Here is a 21,723-nt window from a genome sequence, read left to right on the forward strand (position 1 = left end):
AGGTCATGACAAAAAGCCGCTCATTCTGTGTAATGCTTTACTTGTGGTGACTGGTAATGGTGTCAATTTCTTTTTGTTAAGTTTCAAGATCAGAAACGTCTACTTACGCAAGCTTTTTATGATATATACACATGTATTTCAATGTAACATTTTGCATGGAGGCTGCTCCATATCAACATTATCTGAAACTAGGCTCTTTACATGGTCCTATAGTTGGCCTTTTAAGAGGAATAGTAAAAAAATGCTTTTATTTTGCACGATGTATTCTCCCACAGCTGCATACCTGTCTCAAAATTTTGCATAATGAATTGGATTGCTGCACATTGATGCTGCCTATATGGCCATCATGTTTCCGTTGTGGTCACTATGTCATTGTATGTATGTTTGTGTGTGTGAGCATGTCCTTATGTGTGTCATGTGTATGTGTACTAGTGATGCAAAACATGATAATACTATTAATACTATCGATAGTGAAGAAGAAAGATTTATTGGTAATGTGAAATCACGCATTGTACCGCAGGTAAACACGCAGCATAAACTTGGCGCTGTTTTCCTTTTCCCAACTGCATGAACCGAGCATTACTGTTTTAATACTATCGATAGCACTATCGATTGTTCTTCAGTAGTAGTTGCTAGTAGTTAGAACATTGATAGCTCTACAGCAAAATATTGTAATTTTATCGATTGGACTGTCGATAGTAATAGTCTTTTTTTTACTCTGTCGATAGTTTAAAAACACTATTGATACAATAGTCAATTTACTGATAGTTTTGCACCACTAAATGTGTATGTACAGGTGCAGCCACTGTATATACACATACACCACGCAACCACACAGGTTGCTGTGTTCCTTAGCAGTAACATGGCAACCTGTGGCATCACTCTGTGTAGCACCACCACTGGCGCCTCGTGAAGTCTCAGTGCAGGTGCAATCAAAGAGATAGGCAAATAGCCCGGCACGTTGTCTGCCATGGTTCCTCCCTATCTTCGCACGCGTTCGTATCTCAATTGCGTGCACACGCCGCTCTGAGTTGTCAACGCTGCATGCAGACCTCCAAAAATTTGGGAGGAACTGTAGCATACGACGTGCTGGGCACTCCACGTATCATTTTGATTGCGCCTCCGCCGCAAGGCTTCTTGAGCCGTTAGTAGCGGCACTATGCGGAGCAGTGCTATGGGCTCCCTTGTTCCCACTAGCAGTGGCCGCGCCTGTACATGTGTATTTCTGTTGTGTTGGTACATTCGTCGATTCTCAAGGAACGCGCAGCAAGTCCACATTTGTCTTCTCTCTCTTCCTGACTTGCGCCACGCTTTTTAGCCTCCTCACCGCTTCCTCTAATGAAGAGGACAGCTTGGCTAAAATGGCGCCTGTCGCATTCCTCAAGTAGTAAGTAGCGATCGGTGTCATCACCAAGGCCAGCAGCAGCAGTAGACATTTCGCTTTCTTCGTAGCGTGCACTTTGGGCTTTTGTTTTTACGTAGCGGCTTCTTCTTTTCCTTCTGTTTGCGCGCATTTGTAGTTGACGCACTGCTGCCACTGTTGGCTTGGCTTTTTATGTTTGTATGTTTAGCAAAATAATGCCTAATTTGGTGTTTTAAACTGCCTCTAATCCATCACGTCAAGAGGTCCTGTTCTGAGGAACATTTGACTTATACGTGTGTAATTCTTAATTTTCTGGAGTTAGGCTGTTGTGTACTATGTATTTCCTTAGGCATTAGGTACAGTGAACACATGTACAAACAAAAGGTTTTCCTTGCTCACATAAGCACACTGCTTAATAGAGAGGCAGAAATATGGGGGACTTGGTTAATTCTCCAAAACATATAGAGGGGGAGAAAATTGTTGGAGATATTGCCTGCCATCCAATATATTTGTCCTTGTGGAGCTCTATTGCAATGGAAAGGGTAAATCTGAAATACGGACAGATAACATTGCTGTAGGCTTTTGCTGAGGGCTCCTGCTAGATAAATGTGAGAGGCAGTACAACAAGGAAGCTGCCAGTATATGTTGTTAGGCCACTGAAGCACATATTGAAGTGAACACAGTGAAAATATCACTGTCTATATGTCTACGTAAATCTCATGCAGTGCTTGTAGTGTGCTCTCAAATGCAACTTGTATTCGTTTGAACACTATTAGTAAAGAGATACTAAATAGTGCATGGTTGTAGTGCATACATTCAGATTAAAACTGCATGCCTTATTTATTTTTTGCAAAACTCCAGATTTCCAGCCATTAATATCGCGAAAGTCCAGATTTCCAGCAATATAAACAGGAAAAAACAACTTTGCTTTATTTTTCAAGTTTTAGTTCTTGTTATTTGGAAATTTTTAGTTCTATATGTGTATCCAAGATATACCAGCACAATTTTCATTTTTTTAAAACTTGCTGTAGAGTTTCACAATGGTATACGAAATTGTCACTGTACTTCAAAAGATAATTAAGCTTGGGCCATTAACATACTAACTAGATATATTTGTTAGTTTTATCTGCAAATCTCGCATTCGATCCCAGTGGATTTACTTCATGGAATAATAATAAGGAAAACCATTACATCCTATAAAAAGTGCAATAAACAAGATTGGCATGAGGATCTTTAGGTTTGTGCTGTTCATGTTTATGAGGAAATTGGAAATCTGGATTAGTCATTGCAATGTATTTCGCATGTTGATGCCCCATGTAGGTAGAAGTTGTAGCTGATAGTTTTTCTCTTATGCAGTTGTTTGTAGTTTTCATATATGTGTGTTCAGCAGGTGTGGTCACCTATGTGCGGTCAGCAGTGAATTTGACAGTCTTGGAGACAATGAGTACCAACACCCTTATGTACAAATACACCCTCAGTCATTGTGAAACCCAATAATTAACTGTGCACAAATAAGTTTTGATGTTAACGTTTTATGCTATTTATACTTGTGCTCTTGCACACTTACTGTGGAAGGGCTTTTAAATATGCAGACCTTTATCCAAGATAGCAGCATTAGTTGTACTAGATCTTTAACACTTGAAAGGAAAGTGAGGGATTCTTTGTCCAGTAGCCTAAGTTAAAAGGATACTTTTGTTTAGTCAGAGTAACTCATGAGCACTTTTTCCTTTTTTTGGCTGCTGATAGTGACGTCTGATATTCTGCTCTGCTGAGAAGCATTGAGTTATTGGCAACTTATAGCAAATGCATAAATCTTTTTACTGCAACATGTTAAGTCACATTGCTCATTGGTCTAGAGCAAGCCAAGTCGGCTAAAATTTTATCATGTTATTTATTTGTGTCCGTGACAGATGACACCTTACGTTCCGTGGCCCTTCAACACAATCCACTGCTGCTTTCTTTAATAACCAGAGGAAAAGAAACACCTAGCAAGATCTTAGAAGCAAAGTCACAGCTATGCAACTGAGTAGCAGTGGAAATTTATGGAAATACAATGTCTAACATTCCTGAAAAAAATGATAAAAGCCTATATTATCGTTTTTCTATACTATTGAGCTATATGTGAGAGCCTATGAATGCTTTTGCACTAAACTTCAGTGACGTTGGAAGTCGGCAAAATGTGGCAGGAAGAAGTTTGTCAGCCAACCTTTGCTGCAAACAGCCCCAGCTTCAGCTTCATGTACATTTTATGTGGAATAAGCAGTAAGACGTCTTAATGCACTTTTTGACTGCTGTCTCTGAAGCTAGGACAATTCAGAGGAATGCATCTCTTGGCCAAACTGCATGTTCTAGTTTGTGTGTCGTACATTTATGCTGTGGTACTGATGTACACTTGCACCAGTGGTCCAAATTTTGTACAAATATGTGGAGTCCGTCACGAGTAAAATATTCACTTCCCCCGTCGTACTGAAAAATTATTTCCAGACTATTCTTTTGGAGACAACGTATCACTGCCATTAAGAGTGCACACATGGCTTTTCACAGGCAGTGTGCAGCGTGATATGTGAATGCTTTGTTTGTGGTGACGCTGCTTTTGAGCATGTTTGTGCGTAAATTTATTGTTTTCTGACTTATTCCTTCGTGTTCGTGCTGTGGTGTGTTTGTGCTGTGGTGTGTAAAATGAACATGCACTTGTTACATATTCATGGACATCAGGTTAGAGTCGCTAGACGTTGGTCCTGTGGAATGTCATTATTTGGATGAAAACGCATGCAATTTTAACAGGTGTGCCAACACTAATTTCAGGTGGTTAGAATCAATGTAAAGTAGAGACAGCATATGTAATAGCTAGCATGAGAAGGTAAAATTTTTCAACTTTCTGCAGAATCTCTTGGAGTTTGGCCTCATGAAGTAATGTGTGATTTGAAAAGCAGTGAGGAGAATTGGAACATTGGAAGACTTAACTCTGTTATGACATTGTTGCTAGATATTTACTACACTAATGATTTTTTGCAAGGTGGCAACAGGCTAAGTGTTACTAAACATAGCTTTTGTTGGGCATGGGCTCCTATGTTCTTTTCATATGTGGTGATGTGCTGGTAAAAATTGTTGCATTCAACAGTGGATCTCACTCACTTGTGACTGTAAACAGCTGACCAGCTGTTGCAAATAGCTGAATTGCTGAATGAATATCTGAAATGTCTAGTCTTTGCTGCAAATTGGGCAATGTTTATTGAACATATTTAAAAGAAAAAGCACCTGAAGCAGTGGTACACGTATGAGCATTGCGCTGGTTCCTATTCACAATGAATATTGTTTCTGTTAGTATTTCCAAGCATTCAGATGGGCAGCTTACTTTTGAACTGCCCACTGGGCCTAACAGGATGGCAGAGTAGTATATAACAAAGCGGCAGCGAGGTTGTTCCCCTGCTTTTATCCATGACTCCCAATGTTCATTCCTTCCAACTTCCAGAACACGCTGCCTTCGATGCAACAGTGATGAATGTGTGCCAAGCCTTGCTGCATTGCAGTTCGGCTATACATGCTTTCACTTTTTTTGCTTTCTGAGATGTCATATCTTTTGCACATATAATCCGAACCAAAAATTCAGCAAGTGCAGGGCATGAGTGTGTAATGTTCAAACAGTTTCACCAGGTGTGGCTTCAGGGCAATGCGAGTGCACTGTCACGAAGCTGCACCTAAATGTAAATTCTTGCATGTACAGGCTCCATTCTGTTGTGAGGCTGTGTCATTCTTGACTAAAGAGGAACAGGGAGAGAAGTTGTTCATTAATGTGTAAAACAAAATTGTTTTCTGAGATTTGCTTTATGTGCCACTGAAGGCGCTGGCTAATATGCAGGGTCAGGTTGTACATGTGAATTCACTGCGCATATGGCGCATTTTTCTCGGCACTGACAGCTTATGGCAAAGCACAGCAAGGGTGCGGAAGCAGGGAGCGACGACATGAGAAGCTTTGGTCTTTGTTTTGGTTGCAGTTTTCAGCTCGAGTGCACCTTGCAAATGAATGCACTTGGCAAGCTACTACACATGGCTTACTCCTGTTTTCTTTTCTTTTTTTTTGCCTCTATGTTTTCCCAACTTCTTTTCATTATTTGTGTTGCTCTGCTGCAGCCCCACTTCCACACATGGGAGTCACATTTGCCACCAATGGCTCCTGCACGTCGCTGGAAAGCGAATCATCCACGCCATCCAGTTCGTCTGCCAAGGAAATTGACGCACCCGTCCGTAATGGCGACGTTGGATCGGCGCAGTGTTTCACGCGGGACGGAAGCCTTGTGAGCAAAGGTCATGCTAGGTGAGCTGGATCATGGCACCATTGCATGGGCCGGCACCTCATGCGTACTGCAAGTGTTGTGTAAAAGGTAGCTTCTGGTTTACTGTGTAAAGGCAGCGAGTGAAAAAGTGTTTCAAGCCTTATTGTGTGGTGACCAGTTTGGTGTATGTTTTAGGCACATAAGAGTGCAAAGATGTGCAGAGATGTTACCCAAGTCTAATTACTTACACAAATTACTAGTGCCAAACAATTCTTATTGTTTTAGGTAATAACTGAGCTGTCTGAAAATAATGCAGTAAGTTCTCTCTAAGACAAACTAAACTGCAAACATCTTCACAAGCTGAATAGTTTGTGGTCATTTGTTTAGGTGCCCATGATTCACTAAACTTCAGCTAAGCTAAAATTCTGATAACGCAAATAGATTTCCAAAGCAGCTTCACACTCGGGTATCAAGTTTGTTGTAAATATGTACACATACTGAAATACATTCAGATCGCTTCGTATATTTGGGCTATTTGTAATCTCATGGTGCTTTGGTTCATGCCTTGTAGCACATTTGCACAATTAATTCATTTAGTTATTTGCACACTCACAATGCAAAGTATGTTCAATGTAGCTAGATTATAGAACAGCAGAAAGCAAATTACTAAACAGCCAGTAGCTTTTAAGAGTGATTGTCATACTCTCACATTACTGGGGACACATTTTCTTTGTTTTCAGCCTCTATGCCTATCTTGATACTCGTGCAGTTGGCAATGTCACCTTGACTTTTTTTTCTTCTTTTCTTCAGGTCGCAGTCTTTGCCATTTGCAAGCCCCACAGGCATTGTTAGGTACGACAAGTTCGAGCCCTCTGAAATCAAGGACCTCTTGGTCTGTTTTCTCTACCTCATCAAGCAGCTGAACGAAGGTTCGTAAATGTGCTTTTAGTCACATTTTAACACTTTCTCTCTCATGCTCAGTTGCCTGTATTCTGAGGCAAGCTTTCTATGACAAGCTTTTGCCGTAGATACATGCCAATGAAAATTTTGTCAGGTTTGCTGCAAATACTGGTCAATCAGTGTAAACATATTTTACTATTTTATAGTGGCTTTGTGACTTTTGGTAATTTTGACAGAGCTTTAAGAATAAGAAGTTGAAAGACCTTTAGTGGAAGACCTCAAAGTCTGGAAGTGGGAAAAGGTGTGGTTAAATAATGCAGTGATGTAGCAGGAGCTCGTAAAATGCAGCAGCACAGTATAGAAATTGGACGTAGTAGATGGTATTAGGAGACTTTCATTTTGAACCAACGCTCCATCCTTAAAGGCCTACAGCATCAAAAAATCCTCGTTTCAGACAGTTTAGATAGAGTGCAGCCTTTGGGCAAAATTTTACTTCTGAATTACAAGCGTATGCCTCATGAAGTGCTCACAAAAGTTCATGTTTTTGCTACTGAAACTGGGAGGGAAAAAAAGACAGCCATACATAGCTCGCCGCAAGTGATGCATGCCGCAGAATGCGCTCTTCTCAGCATGACACCCGAGATTAGTGACCGCCTGTGACTGCTTGAAGTGCATTGTAAAATGTTGAAAGTGACATGCTAGGAATTACATCGTATCCATTAACCACCAGGTGCATGCATCGTCTATTTAGGTGCTGTTTAAAGGCTGCTAATTAGAAAGTTAAATAATTACCAACCCTGTAACTGTGTCCAAGTAATTGCCATTTCTTTGCTAGTGAGCATTTTGGGATTCTTTGCTAGTGAGCATTTTGGGATGAGAGTGCGCAAGACAATACACTGTAAAGATCAGCCATATTCTGCTGCGACACCAGCCTCTTTCCTTCTGTGGTGCAGGAAATGGCTTCTAAAATTACGCCGACTGTACTTAAATAACTGACTTAGTTTCCTAACTACAGAACATTTATTTTTATGTTATGAAAATTTTAAAGTTGCATTTAACTTTGAAGGATCCTTGTCTCGTCAGTTATGGCAAGTCATCACCAAAGTCAGTGAGATGTGGGCCACAAGCGGGGAAATTTCAGAAGTTGTGTTACTCCCTGTCTCTCAATTTTATGTATAGTTCTTATTTTTTTATTTTTTGTATGCCAAGCATTAATTTTTGATAAGTTGCCCATCTGCTATTTTATAAGCATCATCTCCCAGCCTTAAGCTTAATGTTTTTTTTTTTCTTCTGTGCCTCTTTAATGTAGTTATTTATTGCTTGGTGATTATAGGAGATTTCCGTAGTACTGATGTAATGCGTGTTATAAGTGTACTTATGTTTAGTGCTGGTCTTGATTACTGCCTATGAATGTATTTGTGGCTTTATTTGTGTTGCTCATTGCAACATGGCCTTGCAGCCTAATTGCATAGGCTTGTTTTGTTAGTGCTTTAATTCCGACACAAATGACCATATGCTATAAAGAAGACACTCACTTGTGTGGCAGTTGATCAGAATGCACGCTTACTTTTTTTGCTAATTTATAGTCATCTACACAGTCATGCAAAAAGTGATTGCGAGCGTTAAAGCGCGCTAATGGATACTTTTTGTTTACAGACCTACTGATTGGCTGGTGGCAGCAATGCAGAGACTGTGATTTACTTGACTTCTTTCACCTCCTGGAGTAAGTTCATCGTCTTCTTCTTTATCTCGGAAGCATAAGGAGAGTGTATGTGTTCTGCTGAAAAGTGTTGTTTGTGTGGAAGTTCCATTTGTTTCGTTTACAAATTTTTTATGTTTTTCTTTTGAACTCTCTCACAGGCTCTGTTTGCATCAGTTCAGATACATGGGAAAGAAGCACATCCTCAAAGGACGGTAAGTGCACGTGACCTTGCTGTTTATACGATTTCATTACACCTGGACAAGGAGTGCAAGAATGTCATAGCATATTGCATATAGACAGAGGACGAACAGTGGCACCTGCACATATAGAACCAAAACTAAAACTAACAACATAACAGTGATGTTTGACCCAATTTCAAAGGTGCATTCATCACGAGAAAGCGCTGCTTTTTTCTTGGGGGAGGATCTGGTAAACAGCTATGGCTGTAGAAATTAAATGAAAGAAAGAAACATTGGGAAAAGTTTTTTCTCTTGCCAGGGCCATTCATCTGTCACGTTAGCGATGGGAAGCTAATATACTACTTCCAAAACATGCCTTGTATATGTACATGCTTTCCGCTTTGTAAAGCAGTGGTTTTAGCTCACGTGTACAAAAAGATTAGTGTGACCTGATCGGCGGCGTAGGCAAAAATAAAAATTTTTATAAAGTGACTAGGGGTATATGCACTTGTATGCAAGTGCATTGTATGCAAGTGCCATAAGCGTTTTTTAGGCGTAACGAAAGTTTCAAGTGGCTTCTTGTAGCTTTAATATATTGGTCATCTTCATCAGAATAGCATGCAAGGCTCATAATTTGATACAATTTGATTTGTAGTGTGTTCCAAGGCCTACTTACCCTTCCTTTGCATATAGCCATACAGTGTTTTTGGCATTTTAACTAGTAAATTGTAAACGTAGGATAAGCATCTAGCCTCATGTGTTCTGGGCAACCAAAGGCAATGTTTTGTTTTGATAAGCAATTTTTTTTTTCTAAAGTGTCACAGGTTATTTTTTTTTACACTGCATTTTGAATTCTGTCTTAATTTTAGTGGGGCATATTTGATCCCACTTTTTTTGCTGCTCTCTATAATGTAATAGTCAGTTTTATTTTAAGTAAGCATTCATAAGCCTACATTAGAGCAGTCAGGATATATCAAGATTTTCGGAGGAATGTGGGGCTGTGGGACCAGTGAGACGATGCATCACCTCCAGTGTTTATAGGAACACTGCTTTACTGAGTCAAGTTGTAGCACCAAACTAATATGTGTTGAGGTGAGCCATGTGAGAACGGGAGATAACAAGGATCACAATGTGCTGCCACCAACTCGAAGGCCAAAGCACGAAGTTTCATTGCAAAGTTATATTGTGTGCTCCAAGATTAGTGGGCTGATTGTGTCATTCTTTTATCATTAAATAAACAAGGAATCAGCAGTCCTCAAGTGCACAGGCCAAGGCGATGACTTTGCCTGCGAGGACGGCTCCGCCTACATTCACTCAACGATGCAACAGCACCTACAGTGAGAATGCAGCCATGGGTAAGCTAGCCTCTGTGTTTTATTACTTTATTTGAAACTGTGCTGACATTTGCAGGAGTTCGAGGAAATGCAATTGCATCAATACAGTATCACAGCCCTCTTTAAAGCCACCGCTACACATGGGGTAGTTCTGCAAGTCTTTGACTTGTGGGAGAGGTTGAGATGTAAGGAAGTGATATCAAAAGTGCTTCAAAAATGTTTAGTTAGAAGAAATAGGTGATGGAACAGACTGTCAACACCGTCGGCTTACTTCAAGTCTATGGCTGGATGCAGGCGCCTCTCAGCGATGTCCAGGATGTCCATCAGCTCCTGTTGATGTGCAGCATCAGTCATCAGCTTGGCAGGGGCTGGGCTGCGTGTTCACACTTCTCCGTTGTCACAATTTTTGTTGTATGTTGTCTCTAGGCTCGTTGAGGGCCACGGACCATGAAATTATCAAGACGCAGCGCAGATTCACTTCATTCTGTCCTCAATATGTGAAACCAATGACATGTATGCTTCTCCATTTGGAACAGTTCTGACGATATCATTAGGAGTATATCCTATTGAACTAGCCAATGTCAATAACAAAAGCCAACAACTTGTCAAGCCAATAGCTACATGGATTTTGCAACAACTTGTTTTTATGGCTTGTTGCTACTACTTGACCCTATAACAGGTTTGTTCTTATGGCATAATCATGCACATATTGAAGCCAAATAGAGAAATGGTTTCTGCTGTTGATGGCAGCTCTCAACTTGTACTTTGGCAACCTTTTATGTGCATATTTTTTTTAACTGGCTTTAAGCAGTACATGTATATTACATATATAGTTTGTTGTGCCCGTCTGCTTGACTCTAGTATAGTTGCATTGCTTACAAGGTGGGTGCACGCATTAATTTTCATTAAAATTGTTCTTGGTTCCCGTTACTTTGGATTACTCCCCTTGGGAGTGATCACTTTTACTACGATACTGCTTACAACACTGGACATAAAACCCAGCTTAGTGCTAACAGTTACAAGTCAAAATAAATATGCTTGTAATATAAATCTTTATTGCTGATGTTAGCACTATGCGACAGATACAGCTATTGAAGAAGCATTTAAACAACCTGCAGGTACACGAAACAACTCTAAAGGCTGGGTATGGTAAGTAGAGAGTGAGGGAAGCATTTGTTAGAGGAAATGTAGAGAGGTTGGCCTGAGGTAACAATCCTCGAGCATTCAACTCTGCTCAAAGGGAAGGGAAGAGGAGGAGAAGAGGGGTTTTAAGAGTGATTATGAGGATAGGCAGTATGATAAAACTAGATTCGAAGGGCTTGTTCACAACCTTGAATCTAAGCCTGTGTTAAGGAAAAATTCTAAGAAATCCTTGATAGGGCTTGCGTCATTGATATTATGCCTGGCCAAGGTCCTGTAACACTTTTTCACCCAGGGGCCTGTTAATTGGCACTAATGAAGATTTCAATGCCTGCTATTCACAGTCGTATTGGAGAAAAGCAACAAGTACGAATGTGCTCCACTCTCTCAGGCACTCTGCAGAAGGTAACTAACTAGTTTTGGGGTATAACCAATGGTCTGATGGATGTACAGAAACGTTTGAGAGCTGGAAACACCCGTAACCACTATCGCTGTAAATGGCTCACTCGTACTCATTGTATTTATTAAAAAATGTGGTGTCTGTTTTTTTTTTTTTTTTTTCATTCTCATCACTGTGCCTGTTTCTTCCCATGCCCACAGAGAACGGCAGTGAGGTCGACGGGGACAGCTTCTACCGAGCGCTGCTAGAGGCGAACATGGCCACCGAGGTTGGCCTCATCACCCTCGATGTCCTGGGACTGTACTGCGGGCGCTTCAAGGACTCGCTGCTGTTCAACGACGGTGACAACCCGACCATGCGGCGCCTTTTCGACATCTACCTCTCATTCCTCGAAGTGGGCCAGTCTGAGAACTTGCTGCGACACCTCTTTGCAGCCCTGCGAGCTTTCATCAACAAGGTTTGCGTTCGCTGTTTGTCATTCATGTCCTGTGTTTTCCGTTCGAGGGTACTGAGTGCTTGTCTTGTGATTGGCAGAAAAAAGTGGTAACTCCCGCAGATTTAACTTTACAGTTACTGCTGCTATCATTCAGGGGACAAATGTGACAGATATACTTAGTTTGCTACTGCAGTGCCTATTCAATTGAAACAAATAAGGAGCCAACTACAGCAATTTAAAGATAGAAGGAGGGCACTAAAGCAGAAGCGGCTTTCCTGTTTAAGGTTGTTTAAGTGCAGTGCCAGATGGGGGGACAAGCAAGTGGACACACAAGTGCTTGTGTGCGTCCACTTGCTTGTCCCATTATGTCACTGCGGTTAAAAATTCTTTGGTATGTCTTACCAACAAGACCAAACATCAACGCTTGTCAGTTTTCCTTTGTTCAGCTGTTTATGACTGCATAACCAACATCTGAAGAGAGGACAGCTTTTAAAAGTGCAAAATGGGTAAAAGGTCAGTGAGCTTCAGAGACATTGAATACAAACATTGTGAAATTTGGCTGAGGCTATTTTAAAGTTCTTCCCTAAGTACACTTGACTGCAGGTATTGTCAAAGCATGTGAGCTCCTTAATGAGCAAAAATTTGAGGCTCAGAAAGAATGTTTTGCTGCAGTGGACATTTACCAACTGTTACATGTGCTGTAGTGTACATGACAAAGTGAAACCGTTTATGTTACTTAGCACAGCTGTTTTATCTCTACTTCTTTATTCTTTAATGTGAAATACAAATGGTTCTTTACGGGTGCATAACTCTTGCTTGTCTCAGCAGCCATTCTCTTATTTAAGTTGTACATTGTTCTGTTTCCAGTTTCCTGTTGCTCTCTTCCAAGGCGATGCCTTCCTTTGTGGAAAGTTGTGCTTTGAGGTAAGCACTGAGCTGTGTTCACGTCTCTTTTATTTCTTTGTTCTTGCACTTAATTTTTCAGAAGTGATGTGCGTTTTCTCTGTGTTCGAACTGCTGGAAAGCAGATGCTATGTCTGGCCTGCTTCACTTTTCTTTCTTAAATCTTGAGAGTAGAACACTTGATGAGGGAAATTTTTCTGTTTTGTCAGTTTGTCATGCAATTTTGTAAAGCTGCATTAGAGTACTTGAACTGTACTGATCTTTGATTTGTGGTGGCCATGCAGTATGGCTTTGTACTGTGCATGAATTTTCCGTGTTTTTTTTTAACATTTTACACACACTTATAAAGGAGCTACACATAAAATCCTTCCCTTTATACATAGGGTTGTTCGTTTTCAGGTAAAACCAGATTTTACCCGATTTTTACATTCCGAGCGTGTTTCAGGAAAATCGGGTTAAATCCGATTTCTCACCGAATTCTAAAACCACATATGAACTTATTAACTATCGACCTCTCTTCATTTCCGTGACCGATGACGTGGATTCACTTCACGACGAGTTTAACCACGTACTTGCTGGAAGCAAGCCCCACTAACACAGCTGTCGAACTCATTGAGTATTGTCATGACTCTACTGCTCGCTACCCCAGGCTGGCAAATGCTGCACTGACATTGTTGTGCCTAGCTAATGGAAGCTCTGATGTCCAGAGAACTTTCTCTCAGCTGAGGTACGTTCAAAGATCGGAGAGGTCTCAGATGGACACCGAAATATTGTGCATGCAGATGATAATAAATTTTAACAAGGATGTGTAAAAAATTGATGACCAGCTTTTCGTGAATAAAATGTTTCGTTTCCTAGAAGTTATCAACATTCTTTACTGTCATTCTTACTTATTAATTTCACAACATACACCGAACTTCATAGTATGTGTTAGAAAACCCTGATGTGCCCCTGATTACCAGCTTGAAACAGATCCCTAGTTTTAACGTGTTAGCATTCAGGAGCTCTGGATACCTTTCGATTTAAAAATAAAGAAAAAAAACTGATCTAGTGCATTATTTAGTACATTTGTAAATTTAGCCCGAAAAACCGAATTTTGGAATGCTTCCACAGGAAACCCGATTTCTCCACGATTATCTGCTTGAAAAATAACACACGATTTTTACCCTCCGAAATTAAAAAACTACAAAACCCGGAAACGAACAACCCTATTTATACACCATGCGAGACAAAAACAATTCATAGATAATTGAAGCAGTTTGGCTATTTCATTCCAGATAAGGACGTCTATGGCATTTCCAACCAACGTTCAAAAACAGGCATTCTGTGAAGGACATGTAAAATTAATATTATGTAGTTCCCATGCTAGATTTGTTATATGAGGCCATTAAATTTTGGCATTTACTTTCCTTACCTGTTGTCAGCAGGGCTTTCGTGAATTCTCTATCCTAAAGTTTTCTATAGTGTCGTAGCTACAAAGTTTTGCAATGCAGCCACCTTTTTGGCAGTGCTTTTTAACGGTATCTGTTCTGTGTGTGATCAAGGGCACAGGAATTGTTGATGTAATTGGTAGTTTTATTTTCTCACATATGGCAAAACTCCAAGATGTTACAGCTACATTAAGAGCCCTGCTGCTCATATGCAAAGGTCAGGTCTGTAATATAGTAGTAGGCGAGTTTTGGCCAGCAGTAACATACATGATGCCTGCTAATAACTAGTGGTGTTATTCACAAAAGGTGCAAGCATGAACCACAAGAATTAGATGCCTGTTTTCGGACTATGTGAATCATGAGGGGGCTGTGAGTCGTGTTCTGTGGCCTTGGTTTATGCGACTTATGACCTTGAAATCTTGGTGACCCTCCGGGTCATTAACATTTGCTGATAATGCAGCTAATAGTGCAAACCATTCAAGTACACTGCCTCATTCATGAATACTACACTACCGCTGTCCATTGCTGTGTGCCTTGTCTAGCCAGCAAGTGCGCAAGCCATGACTTGTGCCCTTCACAAAACTAACACTAACAACAAAAAAAAAAACTGTCATTTTGTTTTCGCAGCCCATGCCTGTATGATTGCCAGTAGTGCCGATTATAAAGAAAATAAGTTCTGCAGGAATTCACATCGTTGAGAGAGTTTTCTGAACGAGAAAAATTGTCATCCACGCATTAATAGCTCTGAGTTACAAAGGAAGACAGTTTCAGTATTGAAGAAAATTTTGTCCTGTTCCAAGGATTGAACCCTGAACATTTCTGGGGTGGTCACTCACTCTACCATCTCGGCTAACCACAAGACTACCATATTGCCTAGTGAGACCAAATTAACTGACAAATGAGAGGCGCAGGAACTTCTGTTAAGCAAATGGGTTCTCTGAAGACTCTTTCATGAAACTCCTTCTATCTAGCTGAATTTACAATGTTTGATTAAATGCAACTTGATTGTATAATAATCGCAGCATCACACGCAGCCGTGTCACTCTGTCTGTCAGGCTTTTGGCACGTATTGAGCGTGTCGTGTTTCTCCTCTGCAGCTCCTCCGCTGCTGCAACTCAAAGTTGTCGACTGTTCGCAATGAAGCGTGTGCCCTGCTGTACCTGCTGATGCGAAGCAACTTTGAGTTCACCCGAAGGCAGGGACTCACCAGGGTGCACCTACAGGTATGCACTATGCATGTTGTCACTTTGTGTACAGCCTTGATAATTGTACCTGCATCACCTGCGCTAGAAGTTAAGAAGTTATAGTACAAAATTGATATTCCAGTTAATGTATGAAGTTTGGATTGTAGTGCCACATCACGGCAATACTGAATAGGGTGCAGTGACAGTTAAGCCGCATTGCTCTTCTGTGAAGAGCAGCAGTTAGAATGCTAATGACTACTCATACGAAAGAGAGCTGTTTATGAAATCTTGCCTCATGCTGATTTATGAGTTTCAATAATATGCATACTGTTTGATTACTTGACTAGCACTACTTCACTATTTTGCCGATGTCACGATATCACAATCATCAGATCGCTTTCATTCTCTTTCAGTCTGGTATAACTTTATTATTCTCTCTTTTTTTCTTTTCAGTTGATAGTTTCTGTTTCAAGATTACTGGGTGAAGTGATTGGGCTGAACACAGCGAGGTTCCAGGAGAGCCTGTCCATTATCAACAATTATGCATCTGGTGACAAAGCCATGCAAAGAACAGGTATTGAATCTGTTATAAAAACTTACATAGAGGATTTGGTCAAAGCTGCATGTTTTGCAACTGCTGCTACAGCCAACCATGCAGCCAGATCATCTGGTTGACCTTCTGAAAGTATGCAAGCCACTGGTGAACCAGACTTTAATCTCACATGTGCAATGTGTATAATCCAGGATTTTAGCTCTTTTGCTAGCACAGTGGACTTTGGTGGCTGCAAAACTGAGAAATGAAGCTTGGGTATGAGGAGTGCATTATTCATAAAGCTTCAACCAAATACTGTGTGTTTGTGGCATGTGGTTTCTTTCATAGCAAATTCCATGTTGTATTGTCAAACACCTGCACTCTTCACATGGACCCTTTGTGGTTAATGTTTTGAGACTAAAAGAATTTTGTCTGGATGTGCTGTCATGTGTAAAACCTGCTAAATCCTGAACTTGATACAAGGCTTTTTTTTATATAGATTTTATAAATTTTCATTAATTTTGTACGTTTCAGTCTTATCACTGTCCTCGAGTAGAAAGTTGATAGAATGTGTAAATGCGTGTGTACTAAATGCAAACTTAGTTAAAACTTGGCCCAAAGGGCACGTTAGCTTCTGAACAGTGCCCATCTTTTCATCATTTTGTACGCTACACTTTTCATGCTTTAATATCTCGGGAAGTGTGAACACATTTCTCACATTGCCACACTGGTGCACGAGCTGCTCTTGTTATGCCTTGTTATGTGTACTGCTTTGCTGAACTCCCAGACACCTTAAGAAAAGGTTGGAGGCTAGATATCTGCACCTGTCTTTGCAGTATTCCCGAGCGAGGTCAAGGAGCTGACCAAGAAGATAAGGACGGTGCTCATGGCGACGACACAGATGCGTGAACATGAGAATGATCCCGAGATGCTGGTGGACTTGCAGCACAGTTTGGCCAACAGCTATTCAGCTACACCAGCCCTACGCAAGACCTGGCTCGAGAGCATGGCAGCCTACCACCTCAAGAATGGCAGCTACACCGAGGTGGGCCATCTTATCTTTGGCTCAGAACTGCACTTTGAAAACCTCATGTAGAGTTAGGCACGGATACATCGACAAGATGTAAAGAAAATGTGCTAATGTAACTACTGATCGATTCCTCCACCCACTTGTGATAACTTCCAGCATAACAACATACCACAGTTTCAAAATTATTACATTGGAGATCTGCAAGCTGTGAAGCTTTGAGCAGTAGGATGTTTCTACAGTAGACTTCCATTAATTTGACTCTGGTTAATTCAATTTTTCAGGTGATTCGATCCCGGCCTACGGTCCTGACCACACCCATGCATTTCTATGGGCCCAAGCTTTACTTATTTCAATCCTAAAATTGGCCTTCCCTGAATAATCAGAACTTTACCAGTCAGCACGCTGCCTGACCACTATGGTGACCGTAATGGAAACCCCTGTAGTGGCAGTGCCTGTCTCGGTGGGATTTAGGGGACAGTGAATGCATTGAACACCCATCATCTCTACCCGAAAACTCCTATTTTTGGCCTGCCCTAGGAAGATTTTCAAGCAGTGACCGTAGCTCACAACAGTCTGATTACAGGTATTTACCTGATTCTAACTCAATTTTACCCGATTCCAACGTTTCTGTGCTTTCCTGTGTAGCACTGATGTATTGCGGCGAAGCTGACTTTCAAAAACCATGTGGCAAAGCTGATTTCAGAAAACCAGCTGCAATTAGCTAGCAATGTTTCTTGCTAAAAAACCGGGTGCACATTGGATTTCTACTTCTTTTAGGAGCTTTATTGTCATTTCTATATTAGATACATAAAAAGTGGCCACGTTTCATTCGACGGCATGTCAGAGCCGGGCAAGTTCTGTCAAATGAATCAGTGGTGTGTATTGGTGTTTTTTCTGCATCTTGTTTAATTTGACCCACTGGATAATTCAGTCAGTTTAGTTCAGTCCCTTCAGGGTTGATTTAGCAGAAGTCGGCTGTAATATGAGTGCATCCATCTTGTTGCTGTGCGCATACTGGTACAAGATACAGCGATAAACATTTTAGATTTTTTTCATGATATTCAATAATTTGTTATATGGAGGATTCTGTTGTATTCTTTTCACAAACAGCGCCAGTTTAATGAAGTGTTAAAATCTTTTTGGTGCCCTATCATTGAAAAATTGGGCTCCATCTTTGCACTGTTCCTGTCCTTCGGAATTAGATGACCCATCTGTTCCTCTGTGCATATACACCTCCACCCCCAGCCACCTCCCCTTGCCCCACATCTGCATCTCTCATACCTTCATAATATGGCCTCAAATCATTGAGGAGCCCATTGGTGTGCTCCCTTCCTTTTTGAAAAGGAATACAGAAGTTGGTCAGTAGATAAGAGTTTTTGGTTAGAAGAGAGCTTTGCACTGGCATCGAATTAAGTCTCGATGCTACTAGTAGATACAGTCGCTGTGGGCATTGTCACGTGAATCCAGTGAAACCTCATTAATTCTAAGTCCACTGTACCGCGAGAAACCTTCAACTTGAGTGCATTTTCAAAGTACCCGAAAAGAAGAAAGAATCCAGGGCAGAACTGCACAGCACAAGCATGTCATGTTTATTATGCGTGTGGCAGGACTACATGAAGTAATCATCGATGCGGGATTGCTTGGTATGGTAGTTCACTGCACCAAGGGTCATGATCTCTAGCCTGCTAATCATGCGCAGCATCTGATACACTCGGTAAAGCTGCAGACGATTTTCAAGGATTAAACAGTCCTTACTAAAGCGGGTGCACGAGTGGGATTGGAGCGTCCCTGCCATGACCTACGTCATCTTCTACGTTTGCGGACAGTGTCTGCATGTTGGCTTCTATGCTCAAGTAGTAGGCGAAGCATAGGTTGGTCTAGTCTGTTACTCCTGTCGCCGCCTTCGTGCACTAGTGAAAATGCACATGTGGCCAAGATTTTTCATGCGGTCGGGAATCTTGGCAATCGTACCATCGATTGTCAGCACACAACATGCCAACAGTGGAGAAAACTATTTTAATTAATTTAAATAATTATGGGGTTGAACGGGCCAAAACCACAATCTTATTATAAGCACACCGTAATGGGGGACTCCGGAACAATTTTGACCTCCTGGGGTTCTTTCATGTGCACCTAAGTCTAAGTTATCGCAGATGTTATCGCATTTTGCCCCCATGGAAATGGGGCCGCCGTAGCCGGCATATGTGGAGAAAATGAGACAACACATGCGTTACACTGGGGAAAAACGAGCAACGGTAAAGCAAGAGCACCACGTTTACAGATGATGATGATGTTCTGGCTCGCGTTTTTGTAGCGGGCGGAAGCACACAAATTTAATGCGCACCGCCACACAGCATAGTCACTTTGCACAGCTGTACGGCTTATCAGTGCCCCCATTGCAGAACCCGGAGCTTGCTCAGTTGGTGGTGTCAGAATCGCAGCCTCAGCGACTGCTCTCTTGGAGTGCCATCTCTAACGCCATGCATTTATGTACTGCAAGCGCCAGAAGCATGGCGAAGCAATGAACGTTACTAGATGGAAGCAACTACTGGAGCAGGAAACATGTCATGTCCACCATATTTATAACAGCTTCTCCGAGATATGCAAAGTAGAAAGCTCGTCGCAGCATGCCCATCTCGGAGACCACAACCGGTAATTACGAATTATTCGGATGGATGCACGTGGGTTTTTCAAGTTATTGGGCTATAATTTCTTTGCAGATTACAGGCCTGCACAAATTCTACAAATTAAACATTTTAAAATTTAACCGAGATAGAATTATCGAGCTTTTACTTTATATTTGATGTGCAGTACAGACGAAACTGTATTAGTTTGCTGTAGTGTCTGTGCTTTGTTATAATGTATGCAGTGACCTGGGATGCTTTATCAGCTTTAAGGTTTTTTGTTTGTCAAGCCACCTGCTTTCTTGACTTGCAGGCAGCACAATGCTACATTCACGTGGCTGCATTGGAGGCCGAGTACCTGAGACACAAAGGTAATCTTTGGCATTATGACTTCACAGTGCAACCTTTCTTTTGTATTCTATTTGCATTTTCCTTCCATCCTTTTACTGTAGACCACAAGTGGCTTAAATCACTACATCCTCTTTAAACATGGTCCCTTATGCCTTGTAAGCAGAATATCTCGGTCTGAATCATTCAATACTATGAGGAAAGAGCCTTAACATAGCTCCTCTTGGTGCTTCTTAGCGCCTAGGGTTATTTGTTGTACAGGCCTGTGAAGTACTGTATGTTAATGACCACTTGAGGCATTTCGTAACCACTCAAGGGTAAGAGAACATTTTGGATAAAACAGTGTGCCTAATAGTTATAAGTGTTATCTCTGGCAGCCAGAAATGCAGTGGTCAGCACACTGAAATACAGGACATAACTGTTCAACACCAAAACACAATTCTTCAGCAGACTCAATCACCGAGTGTTGAGATGGTTGGAAATGGGGCAAGCTGCTTGAGCTTAATTATGGATTTATATATGACGTGTATTTTTAAAAATATTTTCGTTAAGATGTTTGGTTGATAGCAGTGAGAATGTGTCATGTGCTACCCCTCTTGATTATGTCTGCATGGTGCTGCTAATAATGGAGTTCACCAGAGTTGAGTGCTGAGCTACTTTGTGCTGTATATTACCAAAGTTTTGCAGTGCAGTAAACACTGACAACAGGCACCCACATCATTGCTTTGGGTGTCCATTCTTTTTGTGTTTTCTGTATTTGACGCGCTGCAGAAGTTTGCCAACTATTGAGCATTCTCTACGCACATTACGCTAAGGAATCATAACAATAAAGTGACTGGTTCACTTATTGCATGTTTGTGAATGTATGTTGGCATTGTCAAGTAAATATGCTGCTATTTGCTATAATTAATGCAGAGGTGTTCCCTGAGGGCTGCTTGGCCTTTAAAAACGCATCGCCAAATGTGGTGCGCGACGAGTCGCACATCCGAGAAGACGCTGCAGCCACGGCTGGGCAACAGCAAGACTTCCAGCAGACGGAAGAGTCCTTGGTTGAACGGCTGGAGCAGTGTGTCGAGACTCTTCAGCTGGCCGAGCGCTACGAAGCAATGGCTGACATATATCGGCTGTTGGTGCCCATCTACGAGCGGCGACGCAACTATGCTGCTCTCGCACGCTGCTACAAGACTCTGCACCAGGGCTACAACAAGATCCTCGAAGTCAACTGCACGGGGAAACGCCTCCTGGGCACTTATTACCGCGTCGTCTTCTTCGGAAAGGCATGTTTATTTCTCCACCATGTTTCTCATTACAGTTAAACCTGCTTATAACGAACCTCCATATAACGAATTCCTGGATATAACGAAGTTTTTCGATTCCCCGCCATTACTCCATAGAAGCACGTGTATTTGAGACCTCTACGTAACGAAGTGGCAGCGAGAGACGCCCTCGATATAACGAATTTCCCCCTCCGACCACCTAGAGATTTCGCCCCAAATTTTGTCATTTTTGCGCGAGCAGCAACCGGAAGCACCTTCTCTGCCGCGATTGAATGCTAAGCGAGCGCACGTGTGCGTGCGTGCATGTGCGAGGCGGCCCTGCATTCCTCGACCCGGCGATCTTGCCGCCGCGGGCGTGACCTTTCCCCCTCCCTTCATTCGAATCTGATCCTGCCGCTTGCTGCAGCTGGCCTAGCCCGCCAAGCCGGCACTCTCTCCTTTTCCAGCTGATGTTGCCGACGCGCCGGTACACGCTTTGGCACATCAGACTCGATGAGCGCAGACACGCGCTGTCAAACGCTGGCGGTGTGTGGAAGCGCTGCGGGAGAAGCGAGCGAACTGACCTTCGTGCTGGTGCCTATCGCTTCAACGCAAACTGAGCGCCGAGAATACACAGCACGCAGAAAGCTACGAGCCGCCGACGCACCTACACTGCTAGACTCTGCCC

The 21,723-nt window shown here is 41.8% G+C and overlaps 1 protein-coding gene across 1 annotated transcript in view; it reads left to right on the top strand.

The window, feature by feature from the left end:
• Nucleotides 1-21,723, top strand: part of LOC119441747 (dedicator of cytokinesis protein 9) — a 122,898-nt gene that overhangs the window by 80,660 nt on the left and 20,515 nt on the right. Inside the window, exons 31-43 of the mRNA XM_037706355.2 lie at nt 1,319-1,387; nt 5,495-5,678; nt 6,448-6,566; nt 8,194-8,260; nt 8,398-8,451; nt 9,661-9,773; nt 11,493-11,749; nt 12,596-12,652; nt 15,159-15,284; nt 15,699-15,819; nt 16,614-16,822; nt 19,745-19,802; nt 20,695-21,056. Coding sequence (XP_037562283.1) covers nt 1,319-1,387; nt 5,495-5,678; nt 6,448-6,566; nt 8,194-8,260; nt 8,398-8,451; nt 9,661-9,773; nt 11,493-11,749; nt 12,596-12,652; nt 15,159-15,284; nt 15,699-15,819; nt 16,614-16,822; nt 19,745-19,802; nt 20,695-21,056 — 1,796 coding nt within the window. The remainder of the gene's footprint in view (nt 1-1,318; nt 1,388-5,494; nt 5,679-6,447; nt 6,567-8,193; nt 8,261-8,397; nt 8,452-9,660; nt 9,774-11,492; nt 11,750-12,595; nt 12,653-15,158; nt 15,285-15,698; nt 15,820-16,613; nt 16,823-19,744; nt 19,803-20,694; nt 21,057-21,723) is intronic.

This window comes from Dermacentor silvarum, chromosome 2, assembly GCF_013339745.2.
Source record: "Dermacentor silvarum isolate Dsil-2018 chromosome 2, BIME_Dsil_1.4, whole genome shotgun sequence".
Taxonomy (NCBI): Eukaryota; Metazoa; Arthropoda; class Arachnida; order Ixodida; family Ixodidae; genus Dermacentor; species Dermacentor silvarum.